We start from the raw sequence: 27610 nt of genomic DNA on the forward strand, positions 1-27610 counted from the left end.
ATTTTATGGTTCTCTGGTTGCATTTTCTTTTAACTTATTCCCACAAATACTGAAATTTCATTCCGAGCCAAAGCTAAAACATATGTAACTACTTCGACTACACTGCAAGTCCTCTTAAATGTACAACTTTGTTTGTTGACCATAAAAGTTTAAAAGGATAGTCTAGATTTTTTGAAGTGAGGTTGTATAAGAAATTTATGCATAGTTAGTTTATAGCTTACAGTAGATGGTGGTCAACACGCCCCTAGTTTAGAGAAATAGGCAGTAGTGCCACCATGGAAGCTGAGCAATGTACTGCTGCGGATGAGTCAACAACAAAACTTATTTTAGCCAACTAAAAGTCCGACCTGAAAAAATCAATATCAGTTTAAGGGTGCTTTCAGACCTAGAGTTGTCTCCTTTGGTCTGAATCAGGGACTAATTTTGTCACAAAGTTGTATAATTGTCGAGTTGGTTTGTATTCTAACGGCAGCATTTACAAGCGGACCAGATCAGATGCCTTGTGTGAGAAAGCTGCTCTTGATTGGTCAGAATTTCCATGTGGGAAAAATCCAGGAAGTAAACAAAACTTTGAAGAAGAGTACACTTGCAAGATAAATGTGACACTTTCTAATGTCACAATGGAGGGACAGCTACGCAGGTTGATTTTAGCGCTGCTCATCGTGGACTATATTGCTGTCATTGTTCATTTTAGTCAAACCATACAGTTTCAAAATCTGGACCATCCCTTTAACACACGAAAAAGCAAATGTACGTCAAAATGAGTACTGAACTTTACAGTGTTCAAAATGTGTGCATACATTTGTGTGTGTGTGTCTTGTGTATGTGTGTATAAGAGAGCACATTCAGAGCTCATCTTTTTGTCGCTGCTTCCTGTTCTTTGAAATGAATGAAGCATAATCCTCCTGATAGCTAAAAGCTAAAATAAACACACACGCGTACACATCCAAAGGAAATGCTGACATTGTGGTTCAGAGTTCAGTGGGACTAGAGGGGGGCTGCAGCTGAATGGGTCCAGTGAACGAATACTGACACATACATACACACACACACTCATTACCATAAACAGAGGGAGATAAAAGAGTGTGTGTGTCTCACCTCGACTGATTCTCTGTTTCTCTCCTGACAGAATTCCTGGTGTGTCAATCACACTGATGCTTTCCAGCACTGGGTTTGGGAGCTGGGCACACACAAACCTAGATCACACACACAAGGAAAGGAAAGAAGGAGAGGAGAGGAGAGGAGAGTTAAAAGAAACTGGACAGAAGTGTAAAACGTTTAAACAACAAACATCATCCTACACCAGACCTCTGCCTCCCTCTCTCCTCCTTCTCCTCTATCTCTCCGTCTCCAGCTGTATAAATACTAACAGGTTAGCGGTCGTCCTCACTGTGAACCCCCCTAATCCCCACTGACAGTCAGCGATTCTTCTGTCTCCTTTCAGCAGCGGTGGGCCCTCACAGCAAGGACACTACCGCGAGAGTAAAGTGTTTTTGGCACTTTTTCTTTTTCCAGAAGGATGACTCTGCAAAGACGACTGGCTGTCTGTCTCTCCCTGTCTGTCTCTCACACACAGACAGCCATTAAAAGAGAAAAGCCTGACCAGTGAGCAGAGGGAAATTCAATCACGCAGGAATGTAGAGCCGTAGCGTGGACTCTCTTTCTCACTCTCCCTTTATTTTCCACTAGTTTCCCCGTGCGTCCACACACTCCATCTTGGTACACCACTCTGTGTTTTCACTACACACACCTCCACAGGTATCTGACAGCTTCTCCCATCAGTGCATATCATCTGCCGCTTCGTGAAAGTGTGTTTACCTGTTGAGGAAGGCGTTTCCGAACGCGTTCAGCTTTCTGAAGGGCTTCTTGGGGTCAACCACCAAAGCGTTACCGGGGATGACTCCCTCTGTGTCGCCGTGCATCACCGCGATGAAGGAATCCGTGGTGGGTTCAGGGCCGATCCGCATTCCGGGAAAATCCTGCTCCAGCAGGTAGCTGTAGGGGAGATAGTATTACATGGCGTTACAGAAAACAAGACGAGATGTTTTTGATAATGATAATGAGTAATAGTGCAGAGGGCACTGTGTAGATAGCATACTGTGAGGCGACAAGGGTATATAATAATACAACTTCATAAGATAACAGCATGTATTACTTTCACTTTTTTAAAGTCCCCCCCACTTAAAAATGTAATTTTCTCTTGTTTATGTCCCCTAAAATGTCTGACCTTGACTATACTGACTTCTTATCTGTGCAAAGTTTGTTACTTTCCTCTACAGAAGGGGGCGACATCTGTGCCGATCTCTAAAATCTCAGATTCAAGCAAGCTAGATTAGGTGCGTAACTTATACGTAAGCAAATCGCTGTCTAATACTGTTGACCAGGAAGAGACTTTGACACTAAACCGACAAATAAACCTGAAATCTCCAGCGCAGAGTGGACTTGTCAGTACAGAGAGCAGTTAGCATTAGCATAGTGAAAGTTTTGATAGTAGACATGTTAGAGTGTGCAGTTTCTGGATATAAACAGGACCCATGTGAACACACTGTACCATCATAGCAGATATTACTATGGTTTCACGACCATTAACGCTGAGTCAGCCGCTGCCATTTAGCCTACATGCTAACAAGCTAAAACACAGCATAAACATATAAAAGATACTAACTAACACTTAGCATTCTGATACGACTGCTAGTCACCGATTTTGGTGCACAACAGACTCCTCATCTGACTCTGACTCTGACTGAGGCTCAAATATGTACGGCTGAATCTCTCCCATGTTTCCTCGAAAGGTAACATTGGTTATCTTGCAGTGCACTGCTCTAGCTGTAGCTAGACCTTTCTCCACACCTAATTTTAAGTGAAATTAAAAAGCAAAACTTGCTGGTGGGCAGGGTGGAACCAGATCCAGAGTCTCTCGCCCCTTTTTAGAGTTTTTAAAAACTTTTTATATGGGAAAACCTTGTTAAACAAAATATTAACCACAGCAGAGTATTTTCACACACTTAAAACATGTCTTGTCTTACAGTTAAATTATGTTTCTGTAAATGCATGTACAAGTTCTCCAACCATGGGTTACTGAGTCAACCCCTTACGCAACTGCTTGTAGTTGACCTTCCATCATTTCTATCATTCCAATGAGTTGACTGAATCCCCACGGTCAACTTCAGGCAGCAGGGCAGATGTGCGTTACATCTGCAGGCTCTAATTTGAAAGAAGCGCTGCGAGGCCTTTTGGTCAGGATGATAAGAAACTATTCAAAAATCAACAGAAACCAGGTCTGTCTTGAATTAGAAGCTGCTGGAACGAAAAATGGGGGAATTTGACATCATCCTGGGCTGGATAGCTGCTGAGCACAAAGTAAACCACTGCTCCAAATTCACCAGCATTAAGTTTGAAACAAGTTTGTTTTGCGGTTAGATAAGACAGAGATGGAGGTGTTTGGCCAAAAGTGGGGTTAAATGAGCGAAAACCTGTTGCAGGAGAGATGGTGAGGTATTCAAACCCAAGAGCATGGTGACTACTGTCAGGAGAAGATGACAGCATCACACTCTGGGAACGACATGCTAGATAAACAGATAAAAGTGGGCACAATAACAGGGAAGAAAGCATAGCTATCAGCCACAGCTGGAAATTTAGGCCTCACTTAAGTGTTCCTACAGGAAAAGTCAACTTAGAAGCATCAAAATTCTTTTTGGAGTTGCCAAATATGTTTAAAATTAAGAATACTCAGACTGAACTAGGAAGCTGAGTCTGTACAAGAATTTGGTTGAGCTCTACCATTGCTGAGAAAAGGAGTGGTCATATACACCACCCTGCCAGGCGCTTGTTTTGCTGACAGATGATGAAAAACAGCTGAATGAGGTGAGAAAGGTTAAAACAAGATGGACAACCACATGTTAAAGTTTATGCATGCATGTATTTTTTTAGCAGACCTATAAACTCAAATTTGTGAATGTTTTCTGCTGCAAATGGGTGTTCGAGTTACAACTGATGCAAACTTTTGACCTCCTCTTTAACCGTTGCTATGGCAACACAGCTGACTTAGATCTCATATGTTTGAGGTGTGAAAGGTTGAATGCTTATCTGTTAATTCAGTGACATCACTCATCCCAGCGATGTGGGTGCAGGCCGTAAAAAGGAGATTTAGGCAAAAGATTTACAGCCAAAGGGCCATAAATTCAAGATGTGAGTGTGGGATGTGTATGCATTTTAACTGCTACCAGATGTAAACACAGCTCACTTATACATCTTCTCCACAAACACACACACACACCTTGTCAGAGGAGTCAGCAGTGCCTGGTAGAGCCATCTCTCTGCTCATGTGTCTGTGTAGCGTGTCTGTGGAGAGAGGTTGTGCAATGCGTGTGTACAAGTAGACTGTATGTTTGATATCATAAAGATACTGTGTGTGAATGTGTGTGCAATTCATCATCTCACATCATGCTATTTCATTTATCAGGGCTTGACAGTAATGGTTGCCAGGTTGGTTGCATCAGTGACAGATGCTTTTTAATATATAGGCTATAAAAAAAAAAATAAAAAAAAATAATAAATAATATAATAATAAATAAATTTTAAATATCTGTTGCAATAGTGATATTTAAATACTGCCGTTACAGTCAAAACTGGACCAGACAACGCTGCATGTGTATTGGTGCATTCACTCGCACGCGCACAAGCATCTGTTTAAGAGCCCTGACCCACCAAGCCGACATTCTGCCGTTGGTCAATGTTGGGCCATTGTTGAGCCTTCGTTGCCCTTTTTTTGTAATTTAACCAGAAAAACCTCTTGAGATTAAAAATCTCTTTCTCAAGAGTGTCCTGGTTGAGACAGGCAGCAACAGACAGACAACGTAGACAAAAAAAAATACAGAATAAAAATGTACAGCTCTAAAACAAGAAATATAAAACACAAAATAAGATCACTACAAAGAAAAGCCAAAAAGTATGTTAATGTATACAAGAAGCGAATCATAAAAACGCAAAAAATGGCAACTATACATGATTACAAAGACGAGCGAAGATACACCGTGACATCGGCATACAAAAGTTTGTGTACAAAAATCCTGCAACAGTGCTTTGAAACTGCCGAGAGGAACCAATGAGTGCATCTTTAAGTCCCTCTGCAGAAGATTCCACATATAAGCAGCTGCATACAAGGCACTCTTGCCAAACTCTATACGTATCCTCGGTACAGACACTAAAAACATGCTCTGAGAATGGAGAGCAGAGCCATTTTCAATTTTTTGCTTAAAGTACACACATAAATATGTTGGAAGTAGGCCAAGAATAGCTTTGTAAACATGACAACACCAGTGAAGACTTCTACGAAATTGTAAAGAGAGCCAGCTAACCCAAGCATACAGGACACAGTGATGAGTTAGTGGCTTACAGTTGGTAATGAATTGAATGAGTTATATTTGTGCTAGTTGGCCGTAGTCTTTGCGGTGTGTTTAGGTGCCACCTTTTGGCCGAGGCATAGGCAACATGAGGCGACGCAACAGCCGGCCTTTGTTGCCACTGGTTCTTTGATGTTGATCTGGTGTGTCTGAACCTTTAGAGATGATGCCAAAGTAAATTAATTTAGTTTAACTGTGGGGTGAAAAGTCTGGCTCACCGTCAGCATCACAAATATGAAAAGTGAGTCAATTGACAAAGAACCAGATAAACCTGAAAGAAAAACGAGATGTAAATTTGTGTCTTGGGAGGGTAAGTATCCTGGCATTTTGGAGCTGAATGGAAAATTATTCTTCAAGGCATGTACGACACACCTTGATAAGTAACGTATCTAGTTCACTGGTTAACTGATAAAACTTCCGATACAAATTCTGTGAAGTATCAGAGAAAACACAACGGATTTTGTTTGCTTGCTGTAATAAAAGCTCTTATTCGTTTGAGTCACATTTTCATTATTAATCTCCAGTATTTTAATTACACAAAATATAAGGTGACTAAAATGGCAACCACATTTTCACTTTCGACAACCAAAAGCTGATGCCTGGTTGCCAGCCTGGTAACCACTTTCAGAAATTTGCATTGAGCCCTGTTGATCACATTCTGTGCAGTATGTTGTCAGTGGCACTTTTAAGATGATAAGTTATCTGTCCAATCCAGTTGATTCAGCGTCCTCTAAAACTTCTAAATTCACTTAATTAATCAAAATCAGCCCCCTGAGAGTTGAAATATGGCTACATCTAGTTTAAACAGCCTTTTTGACATTTTGAAAATGTCAGAAATGGATTCTGCATCTTCAGTAACCCCCAAAACCACTCCAATACTGTCCAAATCCACCAAGCAGTTGCTGAAATATAGTCTACATAGGTGGTTATGCTAATCAATGCTAGCGATGCTAATTTCCCAACATATTCAAGTTAGCATCCAGGAAATGCTGGGCACGCATTCTGTACATTTCTAGCATAAAACTTTGGGGAACTCAACATTTCCAGGTTCACATAGTTGGCAAGTAGACTCTCTGGAAGGCTCGAGTCTGATTTGAGGTACAGTGACAAATTTAGGCCAGAGCAAGTGTAATTTTCAAGATAGAAAAGTCAACTTGGGCTCAATTTGAAGCCTGTCAACTTGGGCAGTTCTCTAAGTGAGGCAGTGATAGCAAAGTGATGAAACATGATCATTTTAAATTAGAATCTGTCAAACTGACAGTAATTTTTTTGGTTTTTGGGGGATGTTGTGCGTGATATTTTGAAATAAAATGGCAGCAAGCCCCAGAATCTTAATCTGCTACTTTCCCCTTTGTGTCAGGATACTACTTGCCAAATTTCATACTTGTATGGCTATTTATGTCATCGTAGCACCCTAATATTTGCATCATTTCGCCAGAAACATGTCCAAAAAAAAAGGGGTTTTGGGCCCCTTGAGACCACTCGGCCACGAGTTGTGGGTGCTTGTTATCAACTCGTGATTGCCCAAGGTATAGGCTAACGGGAAATAATTGTGGGAAAAAAAGGTAGCAGGACTGGACCTGACTCCCGGCCTATGAGACCTATGAGATGAAACTGAAAATTCAAAAGGTACATGCTTCACCAACCCATGACCTCACAGTGACATTATATAACGTTTAAAGCACTGACGCACATTAAAATCTACCTGTGAGCACAGAAAATAGAAGACTATGACTAGACTAAATATACTTCCTGTCATCCCAGCCAATGTGTCCTGTCACCTTGAAGGAGAAGTTGGGTTCTGTGGATGATTCACTCTCTGAAAGACTCAGAGTGTGAAATTTGCAGCAAAAAAGAAAAATCGATAAATTTCAGCCCTGAAATGAAGACAGGCTCAGATTACTGACCTCTGAATAACCGCGAGAGACTACATTACCCTCCACCAACATCTCTCGCCTCTCTATCCATCTTCTCTTCCTCTGACAGACATTCATTCACATTTTATCACTTTCCTATTTCACACCAAGTCAAACACGATTTAAATAAACATCACTGTTGGAGCTTTTCTGACCTGCACTGCTCCCACATTTAAAGTCTGGGGCCCTGTGATGCGAAATGAAAGAGATGCTGACCGAGGGTTACTCAGCAGTTTGTGCATTCTGCATCTTAGTGTTACAATGCCGGTGGTGTGCCGTGGGGGGGGGGTAGGCTGCTGACTGGTGGGTGTTGTTGGTGAGAAAGAGAAACAAAAAGACAGGGAGAGAGAGGGAGAATCAGTGAGAGACAGAGGAGGAAGATGTCTGCACTGTCCTGTCTTATAGCAGGAAGTCACTAACAGCATCCTCTCTCTGGCTTTCAAAGGCTTACCCCACTAATTACCTGCTACGCTCTGCAAACCAGTGTGAGTGTGTGTTTATGTGTTTGTGTGTGTGTTTGTGAGGGGCATGTCGTTAGTAGCAGTCCTGCAGTTCAAAAGAGGCCCAACACCCTGCTGCTGATAATCTCCTGCTGTCACACATAAACACACACACACACACACACACACACACATATATATATATATAAACTCCAAAGAAACATTATTTTTATAGTAAGTTTTACACTAAATCTCAAATCATGAATTTTAGGCACCCTTGTCCAGAATAATGTTAAATGCCTGAAGCACTATCGGTCATACCCTGGTAACAAAGAGTACTTAAGGTAGTGATAAGCAAGCAAACACTGCTTTTTGCTTTTATCTAAACTAAGATAAATTGTATTAAAGGGACAGTTCACCCTTAAATTAAATATAAACATATTGTTCCTCTTACTTTGGGCCTGTTTCATGAAACCAACATAGCAGATTAAGTCAAGATTATCCAGCTACCTTAGCTGAATTTAGCCCTGACTCGGTTTCATGAAAGCAGAGGCACATGGAAGATTTACTCCAGACCTGCTCCAGACCAGGCTAGATTAATCCTTGTGGCTTATCTGCTGGAAACCAGTGTGTTTTTTCTGTGATTTTATGTTTGTATTTTGCCTTACTGATACTAGCTTGCATTGAAATACCACATATTACCACTCAGTTAAGTATTCATTCATTTCTGTAACTGCTTATCCTGTTAGGGGTCGCGGGGGGCTGGAGCCTATCCCAGCTGACATTGAGCGAGAGGCAGGGTACACCCTGGACAGGTCGCCAGACTGACGTGCATGTCTTTGGACTGTGGGAGGAAGCTGGAGTACCTGGATAAAACCCACACTGACATGGGGAGAACATGCAGCTCTGCACAGAAGGGCTCCCTCACCCCAGGTACGAATACCCCACCCCAGGTTAGAACCAGAAACCCTCTTGCTGTGAGGCAACAGTGCTAACCACTGCTCACCGTGCCACCCACTAAGTTAAGTACTATTATTATTTTTATAATTATTCCTGTGATAGTCATTGGCACTGTTATATTGTGTTTATGAAGACTGATGTTCATATTGTTGTCAGACAGGCATGCCCAAATCCATCCTGGGGGCCAATTGTGACTGCAGATGGCTTTGAAATGGCTCTTGGCTTGTCTTCTAAAATATACTCTAAGTGGCCTCCCACACAACTAGGGTTGTGACGGTATTAGATTTTCACGGTATGATAACCGCCTAAGAAAACATCACGGTTTCACGTAATCATAGCATTACTTAATATATATTACTATCAGTGAGAATGACCTTTAAAGGAATGAAAATGGGAGGGTTATTTTTAGTTAAACAAACATTTTATTATTATAATTGGATGTATGTGTAAAAAGTCTCTCCTTTTTGAATTACTAAAATAAAGGGGAGATTCTCCTTCCAGTTGCGTCATTTCTTCAATATCGTAGATAAGCAAATGTACACAGTATGATAACCGTCAACTGTTATATCACGATATACCCTGAAACCGGTGTATCGCTGCAACCCTACACACAGTATTGCTTGATCAAGCAAGTTCATGTTGCATTTCTCTGTTCACCTTGCGATGGCAGAACTATCGTACAATTTGTAGACATGCACCAACTAGGAACTATGCAGGTGGAGCTAATGTGTTTTCATAAAGACATGGTAAACAAGCAAGCAAGCAGTTAGCTAACAGCAGATAACTCCTGCGAGGTGTCCACAGCAAAAAAGCGTGACGTCGACAGCAAGGGCTGCCACTTTCAGGAGCAGTGAAAAGTTGTATAGTTTTAGTTGCATTTGTCTCATTTGTATGTTTTTAATAACCCATATGATGCGAGGCGCAGCTGGCCCCGAGGTCACTTTATCAAATATGGCTCCCATTACAAAGAAGTTTGGACACCCCTGTTGTTTGAGGTTTTATGAATATATTATTACAGATGTTGAGATTATTAAAAGTTGCTTATGAAGTTGCAAAGGTGTTTTCAGTTCAGCCAATAATGAGGACAGTTTTTCAGCCTTTTCAAGTCATGTTTCCAGTTCCTTCACCACCTGAGGGTTACCCCAGACAGGGCTTGTGACATCACTGATGCCTGCGCTCATTGTTGAGGTTTTTAAGTGGGTTTTTTGGGCGCTTTGAGCACCACAAGCTGAGTGCCATCTAGTTCCATTATATTAGAGAGAAGGCAGATATCTCTACGGTCAATATTTCCAATTCTCAGCAACTCACACCAAAACAATCTAGATTAATAAAAAGAGCTACAGGTGGGAGGAAAAATGTATATTTTAGATTGAGGGGTGAACTGTCCCTTCAAGCATTAAAGGCTAATTCTTATCTCCACCAGATGAGGTTTTATGAGCTAGTAGGTCCTTATTACAAACCCTGATGTGTCTTATCATCCATACACACACAGAAAACATAGATACACACACACACACACACACACATCAGGGAGGACTGCAGTGCCAGGCAGTGTGTGGGTGTGTGTGTTATGTTGGCTGTCATATAAACATTTTATGGATTCAGTAAAGCTTGTAGAGGTGTGGCTTCCTGCAGTTAGGCTGTGGGTGTATTTGTTTGGTTATCCTCCCTTTTTTTCCATATTGCTGATGGTTTACTATCCCATGAGCTCTTCTTCCTCTCTCTTCATAACAAACTGCCTAACTGGTGCAGCTCAGAGAGTGTAAAGTCAGTTTGGGTGTGTCATCCTCTCCCTGTCTATCTTTCTGGTGGCCTCATGTGTTGCATGTGACTCCCCTTTCCATATGAACCTCTTCATATATGTGTATGTGTTCTCACCGTATGAAGCTCGTCTTGCCAGTGGAGTACTGTCCCACCAGTAGGACCATGGGCTTGTTGTCAAAGTCTGCATCCTCCAGAGCCGGGGAGTGGAACTCGTGGAACTTGTAGCTCTCCTCCAGCGGCAGGAGTTTGGTTTTGTAGAGCTTCTTCAGTCCGTCACTGACGGTCTGAAAGACCTCTGGCTCCTTCTTCCTCCGGTCGTCGGTTCCAAGCCAGCTGAACATGGCTGTTGGTTGCTTGTTAGGACTAGTGAAGCCTCTGATGGGTGTAACTGGTCGGAGATGCTGTTTGTCACTTTACTGACAGGTTATTGAGCTATCCTGAAAGGTCTGTGAATTTGGTATGTCCTTGAGATTTCTTTACATATACAATGGGAAGAGCTCCAAATTAAAACTATTAAAAAGTCAGATAAGCTGGAACAAACAAATAACTTCAGATCCACCTTTAAATCCAAACAAAAATGACAGTTGGTGACATATACGCTCTAAAAATAATCTGTATTGTTTTCTACAGGTTATGTTTTACTGGAAATATTCTCAAAAACAGATCAAATCTCCTTAAAAGTTTTGTTTTATCTTAAATCAGTCTCAAGATAATATATGCAGATGAAATGAAGTCAGTCTGTCCTTCCACACTGATGGGTGGTGACTGTTGCTGTTAATAATATTAAGGTTTAGTTTCTTATATTCAGCACAGTTGGTTATTTTGAGTCCATTAATATCTACAACAATATTAAAATCCAAATTGTTGTTTTATATCAGAAATTAAACCTGACCCTTCAAATGCACTCTCATCATCGAGTCCATCGGTCCTCCCCAGTCCAGGCCACTTGTGCTCCAGGGCCACAAAAACACAGCTTTCAATGAGTTTGTTGTTGTTTACCAGTCTATTTCGGTAAACAAACACTACCCAGAAAAAGCCTAAATCATTCCGCTCATGCACAACGTCACGTTACCGCTATTCAGTTTCGTCCAGCAGCTAGCGGAGGAATCCCAAAAATGATGCACCGAGCCGCTGTCACAGATCGACCCCCGTTATTGTTCACCCGCTCCCGCTCCTCTGCCCACCAAACTACCCGGATCTCCTCCGGAGCTGAAATTATTTCTGTCGTTTCGGTTTTAAAAAATAAGAGTAGCCTGTTTAGCTAGCGGTTATTTTCTGTCACAGCGCGGCGCTGAGTGTAGCAGCAGCTGATGTCCTGCAGCTCAATTTAAATGCCGAGTTGAAGGAAACCCGACCCCGGCGGAAGTGCCCAACGCCTGGCAGCCCGACCCACCGAGGTCCCGCCCAGTGATGCTGGAGCTGAAGCAGAGCAGGAAGACGCCATGATGGTAGAGGAGAGATGGAGGAGCAGCCGTTAGACGACAGCGCGACACCTAACGGTTAATAACGGGTTTCAACGTTTATCAACAGTCCAACGGTTTGTCATACATATATATTTTATATATTAAAACAATATGACATAACTGCAAGTCAATGAACTTTACTTTTTCGAGCATTTCCCCCAAACTTGAATAACTGACCCAAAATGGCAGTTCACAGACACCTCGTCATTAGCAGGTAGCCTACATTTACTACTGCACTTGAATACAATTTTTAGGTACTTGTACTTTAACGTTACTTGAATACTTATGTTTTATGCTACTGTATACTTGTACCCCACTACACTACATCTTTGAGGGATGTACTGTAGCCTACTTTTAACTCCACTACATTTATTTGACTGTTGTAGATATCAGTCACTTTGTGGATTGAGATTAGTGACAGCAGTAATTATAAAATATACAATTAAAGAATAAAATGGAAAATTAGCCCACTTTTACCAGCTGTAACATGAAAGTGACACTGACATATAAATGCACAATTTATTTTATTTTATTTTATGTTTTTATTTTTTACATAACATTTCCTGACATGGGACCCGATATAAGCCTACAAAATAAATAAATAAACAAAAATAAATTAAACAAAAAAAAGTAAAATAAATAATAATCATAATAATGCACCAATATATATAATCAGATTTTTTCATATTCTGAAAGGAAACATTCTGAATGAGTACTTATACTTTTGGTACTTTAAGTGTATTTTCATTCTAAAACTTTTGTACTTTACTGTACTTTAATTTTGAATGCAGTACTTTTAGCCTACTTGTTGCCGCTTGTCAGTGGTGGAAAGTAGCACTTATACTTTAGTTAAGTGTTAAGTGTTTCCATTTTGTGCAAAATTTACTCCAAATTTACTCAATTTCTTTTTAGAATATTTTTTGGGGGCATTTTAGCCTTTAATTGATAGGACAGTCAAGCCTGAAGGGGGGAGAGAGAGAGGTAGTGACATGCAGCAAAGGGCCACAGGCTGGAGTCAAACCCAGGCCGCTGCAGCAACAGCCTTGTACATGGGGCGCCTGCTCTATCCACCAAGCCACTGACACACCAAATTTACTCAATTTCAGAGACAATTTAGCCATCCTGTGTGGAGTTTGCATGTTCTCTCCGTGTCAGCGTGGGTTTCCTCCAGGTACTCCAGCTTCCTCCCACAGTCCAAAGACATGCAGGTTAATTGGTGACTCTAAATTGTCCGTAGGTGTGAATGTGAGTGTGAATGGTTGTCTGTCTCTATGTGTCAGCCCTGTGATAGTCTGGTGACCTGTCCAGGGTGTACCCCACGTCTCGCCCAGTGTCAGCTGGGATAGGCTCCAAGCGGTTACAGAAAACTAATTAGTGAACTTTTGTATTTTTCTTTGAGTAAAACTTTGAATGCATTACTTGTAACAGAGTATTTCTACACCGTTATATTGTTAAAGTAAGAAGTGGCCCACATTTACTCAAGTTCTTAAGTAGCCTACTTATACGTAAATGCAGTAGAGTAAAAGTACCACAATTGTCACTAAAATTGAGTAAATTTGAAGTAAATTTTGCACAAAATGGAAACACTACATTAAAGTTAAAATTACTAGTTTAAGATCAGGGTTTTACATGGCGAATATAGCGTAAAAATGTCATGCATTTAGATGAACCACTCATCAGTTTATAATGTGGGTAGCACAAGTTTAACCTCGGCTTGCTACAACAGTAAAATGCTACTTAAACATGAATGTGTTATTGTTAAAGATGAATTAATGTGACATTTTACATATCATATAATACTCACAGGGGTATTTTTAAGCATAACAAGTACTTTTACTTCTAAAACTTTGAGTATAAAATACTTGCAGACTTTTACTTAAGTAAGATTTTCATGCAGGACTTTGCTTTTATAGTGTTGATCTCTATAGCAGTGATAACAATTACTCTGAGGCAGTCAGTATTGAATGAATTTTGATGTGAAAAGAAGCGTCCTTGCACTTGCCTTTACGGAAAATATAATGATAGCTGTTTAAACTTTGACCAGCAGATGTCTCTGTTCACCCTTTTGTTGCCTCTCGTAGAAGCAGGTGTCAGGAATGAAAGTTAAAGTTTAACCTAGTGCTGTATACATTTCCTCAAATATATGAATGTTTTGAAGCTGTAGCTCCTGTTAAAGCTGGTAAGCACAGTACAAACCTTTGGTGAGAAAAGGAAAAAAGTCACAAAGTTCACTTTATTGTCGTTTGTTTGAATATACAACATTTCTGTCTTGCAACGTATAGAACTATAACAAAAATATCTCTGACTTCTCTCCCAGAGTAAAACCATTTAAAATGGGTTCAACTTCATGCACATCATCAAACTTATCTTCACATTGCAGATAACCTGAGTTGTGTAAATACATAAAACTGAAACTAAATGCATCTTTGGAGTTTCATAGCTCCCCCATACCTTTGGGTACTTGCCAGTTAACAGGAAGAGATTTTATGATAATTAACTGCAGTAATTCCCCAGATTACACCATGACAGAGCACAGTGCCCGTAACTGCGTTGTGAAGACGATTAAAATCAAAGCGTCCTTCATGTACAATTTAGAGTGTTTATACATTAATGCGGGTAGAACAACAAACAGAGAGATAAGAACGAGGGACAACACTGACAATTGATTTTCTCCATTATTACGTGATGAAACATGATCGACATGGTGTACCTCTGAATAACAAAGCTTGTGTTAAAGGAATGCAGAAGTGTCAGTCACATAACTTCTAGAAGAGACAGCATAAAATAAGACGAGCATCTAAACCTCTCAGCTCGAAACAAGCAAGAACATGTAGCTTACAGAAATAAAACAAAGATAATGCTCTGATATGCTGAAAAGAAAGAAGATGATTGCAAATTAATGTTGATTTTCTTAGTAAAAAAAAGCACAGATATGATAGACACGTACTGTGGGTCAGGCAGCTTCGTTATTTATAAAATCTCTGTGTTAGGTAGAAAAAGAAAAAAGAGTTAAGTGCTTTTGACTTCATCATATATGAACATTTTCATCACAAAGATACACATCTTATTAATCAGAACAACAGTATTTCCTTCATATAATATATTCAGCATTGGTGGATTTGTATTACAGTGATTCTGCAATCACTGACCGAGAAAATGGGGAATTACTTACATCATGATTCAGCCCAATTTACCACAAACATTCAGTAAACATATACCGTCCCAAGGTGTTTCAATGAGAACGGGTTAGTGCTTCACCTGGAACTAAAACAGGAACAAAGTAGAGCCATAAAAAACCTGCAACCCACAACTACCTCCGCTAGACAGCATTATCAAGTAAACATGAACATGTACAATTATAGAAGATCAACAGTTAACTGTTGTCACAGAGAGTATCAAAACATACTGCTAAGGGAAAGGAAACACCAAAGTAGGGCTGGGTAGTATATCAATATTATATCAGTATCATCATATGAGACTAGATGTCGTCTCAGTGTTGGATATCATAATAGAAGTGTCGTCTTTTCTTGGTTTTAAAGGCTTCGTTACAGTAAGGGGATGTAATTTAATGAACTCACTAGACTGTTCTAGTAAGTCTACACTCAAGTAAATGATTTGGTCTATTTTGTCCGGTTTACATATTCAATTACATACAAAAATTTCCATCTAACTGAGACAACTAAGTCTAAAATATACCAAAGAATACCTTTTATATAATTAAATTAATTAAAACTGAGATGAATAGACTATGAGATTATGTAACCATATCTCATAGAATTTATTTTATTTACCGTAAAACAGTTTATATAATTACTGTTAATAATTTCTGTGTGCTTCAGATATTTTGATGTTCATCAACAAATTTGAAATACACAGAATTTATGAACGTTATTACATAAAATTTATTAAAGTAAATAAGGTTAATTCTATGCTAAATAGTTACATAAATTCTCATAGTCTCTTCATCTCAGTTTATTTGATTAAATTACATGAATAGTATCTTTTTGGTTTATGTTAGAATTACTTGACTCAATAGGATGGAAGTTTCTGAAATATGTAAACCTGACAAAAGACAGATAATCACATTACTGATGATTATTTATCAAAAAATGTATTGTGTTCTGTGAGAGTACCAATAGTCAATATTGTCGAAATATCAATATTGAGATATATGGTCAAAAACATTTTGAAATTTTATTTTCTACATATCGACCAGTACTACATTAAAGTGAGATTCGTTTATCAGGGTTTTTGTTCTACCACTTAGTCACTGGAACTCACAAAGACTTTGCTGTCTATCCACAAAAAAATCTGTAATTTATTTTTTGACGATGGTTTTGGAAGATTAATCTTTGTTGAGCTGAGATCTGATGAGAGTTGACCATGGTGTACATGGTTTACATTTGTATCACACAGTGTTTAATCAGGAAGAATACTTTGCCACAGGATGACAATTATCTGAGTAAGCCACATATGTACAGGTCACAAGCAAGTCTCAAGTCTTAACCTTGAAGTCTCAAGCAAGTCCTAAATTACTGTGGTAAGAATCAAGCAAGTCAAGTCAGGCAAGGACAAGTCAAGTCATATAAGACTCTAATTATCTGGTCAAATGTTAGACTTCTAGCTAATGTCTGACCAGTCAATAAGCTAATAAGTTAGCGAAAAAGCTTTCTTACCTTTTTACTACTGTCATCTACAACATAATATTTGAATTCTTATGGCCCTGACACATCAAGCCAATGATTGGCTGGTAGTCAGTGTTGAGCCGTTGGTGAGCATCTGTCTGTTTTTGCGGTGTGTCCTGCGCTGTTGCCACTTGTCAATTTTTTTTAGCCAATTCAACATGTTGAATGAAATAGAAACAACCTTGTAAGATTTTTTTTTTTTTAGCCACTGAGCTCTTTAGCAGAAACAGTTTGTAATTGTTTGTCTTATCGTTTACTAGCACACAGTAAATATGCTCTGTTCTTTCAACATTAGATTGTGTTGTTAATGTGCTAACTTGCTAACTAGCATCTTAAATCTGTCCTGTTGGTCTCCTGGTTTCCCATTTTGAATGACGAACACAGACTACCATTGCCTGCTGGTGTGCAGAGTCATCTCTCACAAGTGTACAACGTACCTGCTAGTTGGCCATTGGCTGTAGTCTTTGTGATGTGTTCAGGTGCAACTTTTTGGCTGAGACAGGTAACGTTAGGGGACGCAACACTTGGCTTTCGTCACCACTAGTTCTTTGATGTCAGTTTGGTGTGTCTAGGCCTTTATATCCCAATTCATTTTTGACTAGCGCCCTCCATGATAGTCGCCCTGTGTGTTGGCCTCTGCTGGTCTGCCACGTCTTAGTAGATTGCTAGGTTTGCGCACATTGCACTAGAAATCACTCAATCATGTTTCAAAAACAAAATGTAACTACTCAATATCTACAAAAATGCAAATATTTAATTAAAAAAGTCTCAAGTCATGAATACCAAGTCAAAGTAAACGTCAAATGTTTTATCAATGTTGGTCGAGCAAATCTCAAGTCTCAAGTCATGTGACTCGATTCCCCTGTCTCTGGTTATCTCTAAGAATGTTGACTTCATATCAAGCACAAATATATACAGAAGATATTGATTAGTGTACTAAATTTTGATCAGAATCAAGGTGAGCACAGATAATTTCCTTCAGATTTGATCACAGTGTGATTTCTTCATAAGCATTCACATTGGTTAGTTCTGATAATATTAATAAAGCAGCACTATTCACAGGTATAAAAATACTCTGATTACAGTACTAAGTGCTCCTTGAAATTAGATTTTGTATAATGATACTTTCATTTCATGTTAAATTTAAGTGGACATTTTAAGTGCAGAGGAAGAGCTTTTTTGTAATAACGGGGTAAATATGTTGATGAATATCATCTACTCGTCCATCGAGATTACCAAGTTCCATCTAGTAAACAAATCATCCGCCTCCAACCCTGTTCCCCCACCTCTCTCCTTCGCTCTCTCTGCCTCTGCCTTCTCCTCGGACCCTTGTCTTACAAACACATTTTCCAGCCTCAGCTTGCCCTTCATCGAATTCTCCTCCTCCTCCTCTCCTTCCATCCTGTTCTCCCTCCCTTTCTCTGCCTGCATCAACCTAACCAAACCGTCCCTCTTGCTGTACTCCGCCATCTCTGGCAACACTAGTTTCCCGGTCTGGGGATCCCAATCAACACAAATAGGTCCCTCCTCTTCCTCGTTATCATCTTGCTCTATTTCTTGTGCTGTAGCCAGTTTCACAGCACCATAGTCATTGGGTAAAGAAGCTGATTGGCCAGCGTAGGAGGAAGCCATGTTTGTGATATTCTGACAGGCATAAGCAGAAAGAAGGGGTAGTGCTTCACTCCCATTTCTTTCCTCCACACCTCCATCTATCTCTCCATCTGTTCTCACTCTCACCTCTGCATCCATCTCTTCCTCCACTCCTTCCTCATTTGTTTGTAGATTTAAAGGAATGCGGAAGAGGCCAGTTTGTGGGGTTGTGTTTAGAAATAAACCTGTAAACTCTCTTTCCTCCTCCTCCTCTCCGTCCACCTCTAACGGAGGTGCTCCCTGAAAAGACAGTAATGGTGGTAACGCCGGCTGCGACCATGCATGTGCTTGCAAAAGTGTGCTCGTCTCTGTCTGTGTGTGTCCGGGGAATAGGCTGTCTTCAACTTTCCAGTCTTTCTTCTCTGAATTTTCTCCTGCGCATTTCTTGTGTTCACCTTTCAGATTATTCCCATTTTCTCGGCTGATTTCCATTTTAGGACCAACGCCAACAAACCCATAGTCGACGGACAAATTATCCCAGGGTTCCTCTGGGGCTGGTGGTGTTTCAGGCCTCTGGGAGGCGTATCCTGGTGGGGATAGTGCACAGTGTCGTGGCCGCTTGGCACATGCAGGGACTGATATGCTGCTTTCTGGTGGCAGCTCTTTGATGATGGTGATGAGGATGAGGTTGGGTTTCTCAGGTGGGAATGTCAGAGGGGGAGGATGAAAAGCAGGCGGGTCCTGGAGGTTGAAGGAAAATGATCGTACTATTAGAAGATTGACCATTAACTTTTGAAACAATTTTTAAGTAAACTTATGACATTTTGAGATGCCATACAATAGTCAAAACTGTTATTTAATTATCACATACCAATTAGTCACTCAAACAAAATGGACTGTTCCCCCCCAAAATCGAGAATACACTTCCAAGCCTCCCTGTGCGCAATGATTAGAACTTCGATGTAGTCAAAAAAATCAGGCCTGACCCTACATGAACACACATAGTTTGTGTCCAAACCCAACCAGATGCCAAACCAGTGAAACACACAAGCAGTTTTGGGCCTGAGCCCCATTTTAAATACTTGAATTTACTGTAAAGAAAAACTACAATTACTGCTGTGGTTGTATGCCTCCGTGAACCAGTGAAGTTACACTTACAGTTCACATCCATGTCTGAAAACATGGATGCTTCACACACATCTTCCCCCCCCAGCAGCACAGGAGATCTATACAATCAGCACAGCTTCAAGGTGGACACCCAAGATTAGTGTCACCAGTTCAGTATCTGACCAAATGTCTCCCCCTCTGTTCCTGAGATGTGACGTTGAGTAAGGGCTAGGAAAGTGTTTTTTTTGCAGAACAATATGATGTCACAGTGAAGTTGACCTTTGACCTTTTAGACATAAAATGTCATAATTTTATCCTATTGGACATTTGTGTGAAATTTGGTCATAATTAGTGTATGAATTCTTGAGTTATGGCCAAAAACATGTTTTGTGAGGTCACAGTGACCTTGATGTTTGACCACCAAATTCTAATCAGTTCATGTACCAGATCTGAGGTAACTCCTTCAAGGTGTTCTAGAGATAGCGTGTTCACAAGAATAGAATGATCAGATGGACAACCCAAAAACAAACAAATAAACAAAAACAAATGCTCAAAATTATAATGTTTTCACAACATTAAGGACAAAAAGTAGTTCAGTTGCTGGTGTGTGTTTTAAGTGTGTATGTGTGTGTTTGCATTACCAGTATATATGGGCTCTTCTGTCCTTTCCCCGACAGGTAGCGATAGAGAAGGTATCCAACCACCACCAGCACACAGATGCACACAGCTGGAACAACAATTCCCACAATCACCCACCGCAGCTGGCCAATCAAAGGGTCTAGAGGGAGACAAGGGTGAAAACATTAAAGGGATAGTCCGGATTTTTTGAAGTGGGTTTGTATTAGGTACTTATGTAGCTTATGTTACTGACAGTTGATGACGGTCGGTGCACCCCTAATTTGGAAAAGCAACCAGAAGTGCCGACACGGAAGCTAAGCAATGTACTGCTTTAGATGGGTCACCAGCAAAACATATTTTAGCCACCTAAAACAGTCACACCTAAAAAAAGATCAATAATACATAAAGTGTACACTATATTTAAAATATTTTCACTGCTTTACCTTGACACAGGCAGCCCCTACCAACGAGGAGGCCATTAACGGCTTTAGTTCCCTATCTATGGTTTTGTCAAAGCCACCAGACTCAGACGCTTAACAAGGGAGCTGCTGGTCAACTGCTTCCTTGATCAGTTAGTGTGTTTGTGCTATTGTGTAACTCTGGTGAATCAGAATGAACCTTTTTAAACACCAAAGTTGCACAATTACATAAACAAATCCATTGAGGCAGTGGCAGACCAGCAGCTCCTGTTTTCAGTGATGTTATATTACTGTTTTTCTCAGTAGAGTCTGGTGGCTTTGAGGGCATTGATATAATGGCTTCAGTTCTTCATTGGAAATCACTGTGTGTGGTAAGGTAAAGCTGTGAACATATTCTAAATAACTCACCATCCACTTAATTAGGTACACCTGTTCAGCTGCCTGTTAACGCAAATAGCAAATCAACCAATCACATGGCAGCAACTCAATACATGTAGGCATGTAGACATGGTCAAGACGACCTGGTGAAGTTCAAACTGAGCATCAGAATGGGGAAGCAAGGTGATTTAAGTGACTTTGAACGTGGCATGGTTGTTGATGCCAGACGGGCTGGTTTGAGTATTTACGGGGATTTTCACACACAACCATCTCTAGGGTTTACAGAGGATGGTCCCAGCAAGAGAAAATATCCAGTGTTGATGCCAGAGGTCAGAGGAGAATGGCCAGACTGGTTCAAGATGATAGAAAGGCAACAGTAACTCAAATAACCACTGGTTACAACCAAGGTCTGCAGAAGACCATCTCTGAAGCAACAACACGTCCAACCTTGAAGCAGATGGGCTACAGCAGCAGAAGACCACACCAGGTGCCACTCCTGTCAGCTAACAACAGGAAACTGAGGCTACAGTTCACACAGGCTCACCAAAACTGGACAATAGAAGATTGGAAAAACGTTGCCTGGTCTGATGACTCTGGATTTCTGATGCAACATTCAGATGGTAGGGTCAGAATTTGGTGTAAACAACATGAAAGCATGGATCCATCCTGCCTTGTATCAACGGTTCAGGCTGCTGGTGATGCTGCTTGGCACACTTTGGGCCCCTTAGTACCAACTGAGCATGGTTTAAACAACACAGCCTAACTGAGTATTGTTGCTGACCGTGTCCATCCCTTTATGACCACAGTGTACCCATCTTCTGATGGCTACTTCCAGCAGGATAACGCATCATGTCACAAAGCTCAAATCATCTCAAACTGGCTTCTGGAACATGACAATGAGTCTCCAATGGCCTCCACAGTCACCAGATCTCCGGTGAGTGTATAGCATACACTTAAACAACTGATACTGTTTTTTTAAGGTAACTAAAATATGTTTTATTGCTGACCCCTCTCAAAGCAGTACATTGTTTAGCTTATGTGATGGCACTCTTACCTGCTTCTCCAAAGTGGGGGCGTGCCAACTGATATCTACTGTATTAAATACACTGACAATGGATAATTACCTCATACAACCCCACTTCAAAAGATTTTTTTCCTTTTAATACATACATACAGTACATATGCTTAAAGGTATTCACTAATAGAAGACGTCTCAAGCACAAACATCAGTCTCTCTTCTCTCGTCTGTATCATGTTTGGTCACATTCTGTTCTACCTGTCAAACATGGAACAAAATATTCTCTTATACACACAGTGTGGTTGTACCTTCAGGCGTCATTATGCACTGCCATCCTGAGGGCTGGCATATGGCAGGCATGGAGACAAAACTTGTCTTGGCAGAGAAGCAGTACTTTGTGTTGTAGTCCATCAGGCGATATTTGTATGAACTGGAGACCACTGGGAAATGGTGCTACAAAAAAATAAACACATTTAGATTAATTAGTGCTATAGGAGAACTTGATGGGACAGTGCCAGAACTTTTAAATATACTCACCGTCTGGCCTTGACCGGTATTGTAGATGGAGAGGTTGTAAGTCATCTGGGGGTAAACTGTTGCCATGGAAACTGCTTTGGTGTGGTTATTAGGCGGATATCTCATTGGACCTTTCAGAGTGATGATGGCGTTGTTTTCCTCTAGTTCCACAGAAACCAGCGGAGGACCAAAACTCGCTATACAGATATACAAAATATGTTAGGTAGATTTTAAATACTTAGAGTTGAAATATCGTCTATGTCACCAAAGGTATCAGCCGTCCTCCGTGCGTGTCTGTTCGTATTAACGTCTCAGAATGTCACTTCAACTTACTGTCTATCTTTGGATCGAATCTCCTCCCTGTCAAGGCCCATTTGGATGACGCTCTCCGGCTCACAGCACGCACCCTGGCATAGTATCCATGCTCCAGATCCCATGTCTCATTGCTCAGATCACACCAGCTCCGCACTATTTCTGTACACCGCCGCACCGGCCTCCACTGCACCCGTCTTCCTTTGCTGTCCTCAACACTGTCCCCGTAGCTGGGAAACACAGACGAGAAAAAAGTGAAGACGCGGACAGCACTCCAGTTTGACTTTTTAATATTGCCAGATGGATGTTTCGGGCAAGACGCCCTTCTTCAGTGAATATTCTGGCAATACCACAAACAGTATACACAGGTGGGGTTAACTATAGGTGACCTCAACAGGGTGGAAACCCAGACGAGACCACAAACTGGGACAGTAGAAATGAAGGGAGTGAGCTCAAAACACACTCCTTTTGTTGTGCAGCTTCCCCTTAAGCACAAAACTTCAGCTCACACAAGCTGTACGTTAGATCTAGTTACGTTTTTCTTTTGTGTCTGCATTCTTCTCTTTTCTCGGCTTCTTGTTGTTTCTAAGTTCCTTTGAGACTTGCAGAAGAAAAGCTTATATAACTACATTAACCTCAGCTTCAACCAGGGGCGCCTTTACTCTCAAAACAGCGTGCACAGTTTTGCTAAGGTTTCCAGGTCCAATGACAAGTTTCTTTTAAACGGTGTGCTGGGAAATGGGATTCGAGGTATGTTTTTTCTCATTTGGTGGGTGTTGCCTAATCAACAGCAACCATGCAAGTAAAGCCATTTGAATTGAAATGAATTAAACCCCACCGTACGAAAGGCAGTGCACTTACGTAACACAACAGGGTGTTCAACGCACCAACATTTTTGTTTGAATAAATGTTTTGCTACGTTTTGTCAGGGCTGAACGCATCCCAAGTAAAGTCCAAGGTAGTAACAGAACCAATGCACCTAAAAAGAAAGAACTATAGTGGCTTTCCAGTAGGTCACTACGTTGTTGCTTGTCAATGGGATCTAATTTGCGCATGCTGTATGCATCAGCTGTTCCGCTCATTTATTGAGTCCACATGTCTCTCTTGCTTTTCGTGCTTTTATTACTTACATTCAACACAACTTGTATCCAGAGACCGTCAAGCAGAGTTAGGTCGCTAAATCGCATTGTTTACCGCTTCACTATCTTCTTCCCTGATGCCGTGACCACGGTCTAGAAACTGTGTGCTTCCCAGGCATGCAACACACCTGGCTGCATTTCCCTGCCCACCTAAATAATGCCCAATTTGTATGTGACAGTGTTCACAGGTGGTATTACAGGAAGACAAACAAAAGCAAGCACAAGGAAAATTGTCTCTTACAGTTCCTTTAGTGTATAATCACCTGAAAATAAAAATCGTTACGTTAGAATGAGCCGTCTATGTCTAGATAGGGAGCAGATCCTCATCTATGCACATCACCATGTTTCCAAACCAAACACTGGCTCTAGATAGGGCCATTTACATTTTCACATTGGCCCCTCCACGACAACAGCATCATAAACACTTGCTTTATCCAGTGTTTTTATCGGTTTAAATCACCTGGTCTGTTGCTTTTGGAGAGGAGGAGACCTCTGTGAATAATTCAGCTCCTGGTTAAAACTGTCCTGAACGTCTGGATCTTATGTTATCAGAGAAAAAAGGTGAGCGCATAGTAGCAGATGGCTAACAGCCTGTCTCTGTCATGCCAAACAGTGTTGGAGAAACACTGATTTGCAACATGAATCTGATTTATTCAGTGTTTTTACCTGCTTAAATCACTGGGTGTGTTTGTTTTGCAGGAGGAGACCTCTGCAAATAATTCGGCTCGTGGTAAAAACTTCCTGAACAAGGAACACTGAGGAGGTTTTAACTGGGAGAAGTTTCAGCTGGTTGCATTCTGCAATCCTGACCCCTATATGCCACTAAAATCCCCTGAATCTTACACACTGGACCTTTAAGTATTTTCAGCTTGAGGCCAATTACTTTGCTCCCGGGACCACTTAAGTTGAGCAAACAAATTTGATTGTTCTCTTTTTTAAATCTAAAATTTAAAATCTTTACTTACATGGCATACTGCACTGTATAGTGTGTGTCATTCGGTGTGTCGTTTCCTGGAAGCCATTGCAACATATTCCTCAGGTTGACTGAGGTGAAGATCACATTGATGGGGCTGGGAGGAGAGGAGGAGACTGAGGGGAAAGAGAACGAGAATGACAAATGGCTCATTAAATATGAAGTCATGTTTGTTACTACATTTTCTTTAACCAGTTTCTGCTCATGTAGTGCAGTGTTGTTTTGGAGCAGATTTTTTGGCTCTGTTGTTGACTGACTCTTAATCTTCCTCTTGTATTTTACAGCACCACAAAAGTACCTGTTAAGCCCTCACATTGTTGTGCCGCTGTTCTACAGGTGGCTGCTCATAAAACACAATAAAATACAACCAGAGTATCTGAATTGATTTAACTTCTCTATGTACATAACATATTATAAAAAGGTGTGCATGGGTCACACACTGATGAAATCTGGTTTCATCCTGAGAACCAGTTTTGTAGGTTACAGACATCTGAATAAATTGAACTTAAATGCCAAACTACATTCTTTAATGCCATATACAGTACACACCCATGTGACCCATTATTGGTCATACTTTACAGAGGCCGTGACACACACGCACACAAACAGTACAGGAGAAGTTAATCATAGCCTTTACAACTGTGTGCATAGTAACACTTACTGTTTGAGACTTTATGTTTACTTTACATGAATAAATGACTTATGTGTAAAGCATGCAACAACACCTTTCCAGCACAGGTGCATAAAACACAATAAATGCACGTGTTTGCTGATAATATTTGCATGAAGCAGGTTGTAATGATGAAACAGTTTCATAGCCTATTTAATTTAGGTAAACACCATAAAACTACCTGGACAAAAAGAGAGTCGAGTAAATCAGATCTGCTCCACAGTTAGATTCAAATCAGTCTCTGATGTAATGAATCTGCACAATATCTCAACTTGTGTCCTATTAAAAGCCTAAAAAGTAACTTTATAATAGTTTAGTACACAGCTCATATAACGTTAGCTGTTACTTGTAGTCATGGGGATTGGTAAATAATTAATAAAGTAAGAAAGAAAAGTACTCGTCATGTTAGTTGAATGCAGTCCTACCTGTGCAGTGTAGAGCCAACAGGTTCAGAAACAACACCACGGTCCACATATCTGTACGGAGCGCTCATGTTTTCACAAGTTCACATGAAACACCAACATCTCCGACCCTCCGGCACCGGCCTTTGGGCTCCGCTGGCTCCGTCACCTCCTCGGACAGATCACCTGTCAACGGGCCGATGTTTCACCGCACGATTAAAATAAATCACCTGTTAAGGACACTCATGCTGGAGGAGGAAATAAACGAGAGTCGGAGTGGTTGCTATCAGTGACAGAGGAGCGGTAAAGCCGAGACGACTTTAAAGTAAACAGCCCCTTGCGACAGGTTTCCGTGTAAGAGGAAGGAATGTGACCTCACTTGTTTGTGCACATTACACCTGCGCAGGTGTGTGTGTGTGTTACGAGATATTACTAAACCCTGCTCCCGCTGCTGTAGAGTGTAATCTAATTCTGTAATAAAGACAACACTGTGTATAAAACGAACAAAACTCTCAATTAAAATCACGCATTACAAAATATACTTAGGCTACTTAAGGTACATCACCAAATCTCATCAAGTAAAATGACCCCTATATTGTTAGATTATTATTGAATTATAATCAATGTGTGATTATTACGGATTTTTACTCCCATTCCTCGTTATTTTTATTCAGTGTAGACACGTTTATCTCACCTTGAGCTTTTAGGGAGTGTTCGTTATTTATGAGGGGCGAAGGAGTGGTGCATAAAGGGGGATGCATGTCAAACATTTTTTATTGTATTATTGTGTTGGGGATGGTGTTTTGTTTTTTGTTTTTAGCTTAAGGGGAGGGGCATACAATTTTAAATGTTTCTATTGATTTTACCGCATATTTTTTTCAAAATTGCCAAAATTACACCATTTGTCATAGCCTTAGAAATAAAAAATAAAAATGAGAAATTATTTGTTGGATTTTCAAATTTCCAATGATCCTTGGACACATTGTGCCATGCATGTGCAAAAAACCCCCCCAAAAAAACAACCAAAAAACATAATCGAATCTTAGTTTAAAATATACAGTGGTGTGGAAAAAGTGTTTGCCCCCTTCCTGATTTCTTACTTTGTTGCATGTTTTCCACACTTAAATGTTTCAGATCAAACAAAATTTAAACATTAGTCAAAGATAACACAAGTAAACACAAAATACAGTTTTTAAATGAAGGGTTTTATTAATGAGGAAGAAAAAAATCCAAAGCTACATGGCCCTGTGTGAAAAAGTGTTTTCCCCCCAGCTCCTGTTAAAACATAACTGTGGTTGATCACACCTGAGTTCAATTTCTGTAGCCACACCCAGGCCTGATTACTGCACACCTGTTCCCAATCTAGAAATCACTTAAATAGGACCTACCTGACAAAGTGAAGTAGACCAAAAGATCCTCAAAAGCTACAGACATCATGCTGAGATCCAAAGAAATTCAGCAACAAATGAGAAAAAAAGTAACTGAAATCTATCAGTCTGGAAAAGGTTATAAAGCCATTTCTAAAGCTTTGAGACTCCAGCGAACCACAGTGAGAGCCATTATCTACAAATGGTGAAAACACGGAACAGTGGTGAACTTTCCCAGGAGTGGCCGGCCGACCAAAATTACCCTAAGAGCGCAGCGACAACTCATCCAAGAGGTGAGAAAAGACCCCACAACAACATCTAAAGAACTGCAGGCATCACTTGCCTCAGTTAAGGTCAGTGTTCATGACTCCACCATAAGAAAGAGACTGGGCAAAAATGGCCTGCATGGCAGAGTTTCAAGACGAAAACCATTGCTAAGCAAAAAGAACATTAAGGCTCGTCTCATTTTTGC

General features: G+C 40.5%; 2 protein-coding genes across 2 annotated transcripts in view; both read right to left on the bottom strand.

Moving 5' to 3' along the window:
* Positions 1 to 11840, bottom strand: part of ehd3 (EH-domain containing 3) — a 28559-nt gene extending 16719 nt beyond the window's left edge. The window contains exons 1-3 of the mRNA XM_050058337.1: positions 10597 to 11840; positions 1819 to 1995; positions 1099 to 1196 (exon numbers count right to left, since the gene is read on the bottom strand). Of these exons, the coding sequence (XP_049914294.1) occupies positions 1099 to 1196; positions 1819 to 1995; positions 10597 to 10823 (502 nt within the window). The 5' untranslated portion in view covers positions 10824 to 11840. The remainder of the gene's footprint in view (positions 1 to 1098; positions 1197 to 1818; positions 1996 to 10596) is intronic.
* A 2321-nt stretch (positions 11841 to 14161) lies between these two features.
* Positions 14162 to 26090, bottom strand: il20ra (interleukin 20 receptor, alpha). The gene is made up of 7 exons (XM_050058336.1): positions 25796 to 26090; positions 24693 to 24816; positions 22610 to 22818; positions 22298 to 22473; positions 22069 to 22213; positions 19969 to 20105; positions 14162 to 18961 (listed from the first exon to the last, which is right to left on the bottom strand). The coding sequence occupies exons 1-7, from the start codon at positions 25842 to 25844 to the stop codon at positions 17846 to 17848; spliced, it is 1956 nt and encodes a 651-aa protein (XP_049914293.1). The 5' UTR covers positions 25845 to 26090; the 3' UTR covers positions 14162 to 17845.
* Between the last annotated feature and the right edge of the window lie 1520 nt (positions 26091 to 27610).

The sequence above is a fragment of the Epinephelus moara genome, chromosome 12 (genome assembly GCF_006386435.1).
Source record: "Epinephelus moara isolate mb chromosome 12, YSFRI_EMoa_1.0, whole genome shotgun sequence".
In the NCBI taxonomy this organism is placed as follows: domain Eukaryota; kingdom Metazoa; phylum Chordata; class Actinopteri; order Perciformes; family Serranidae; genus Epinephelus; species Epinephelus moara.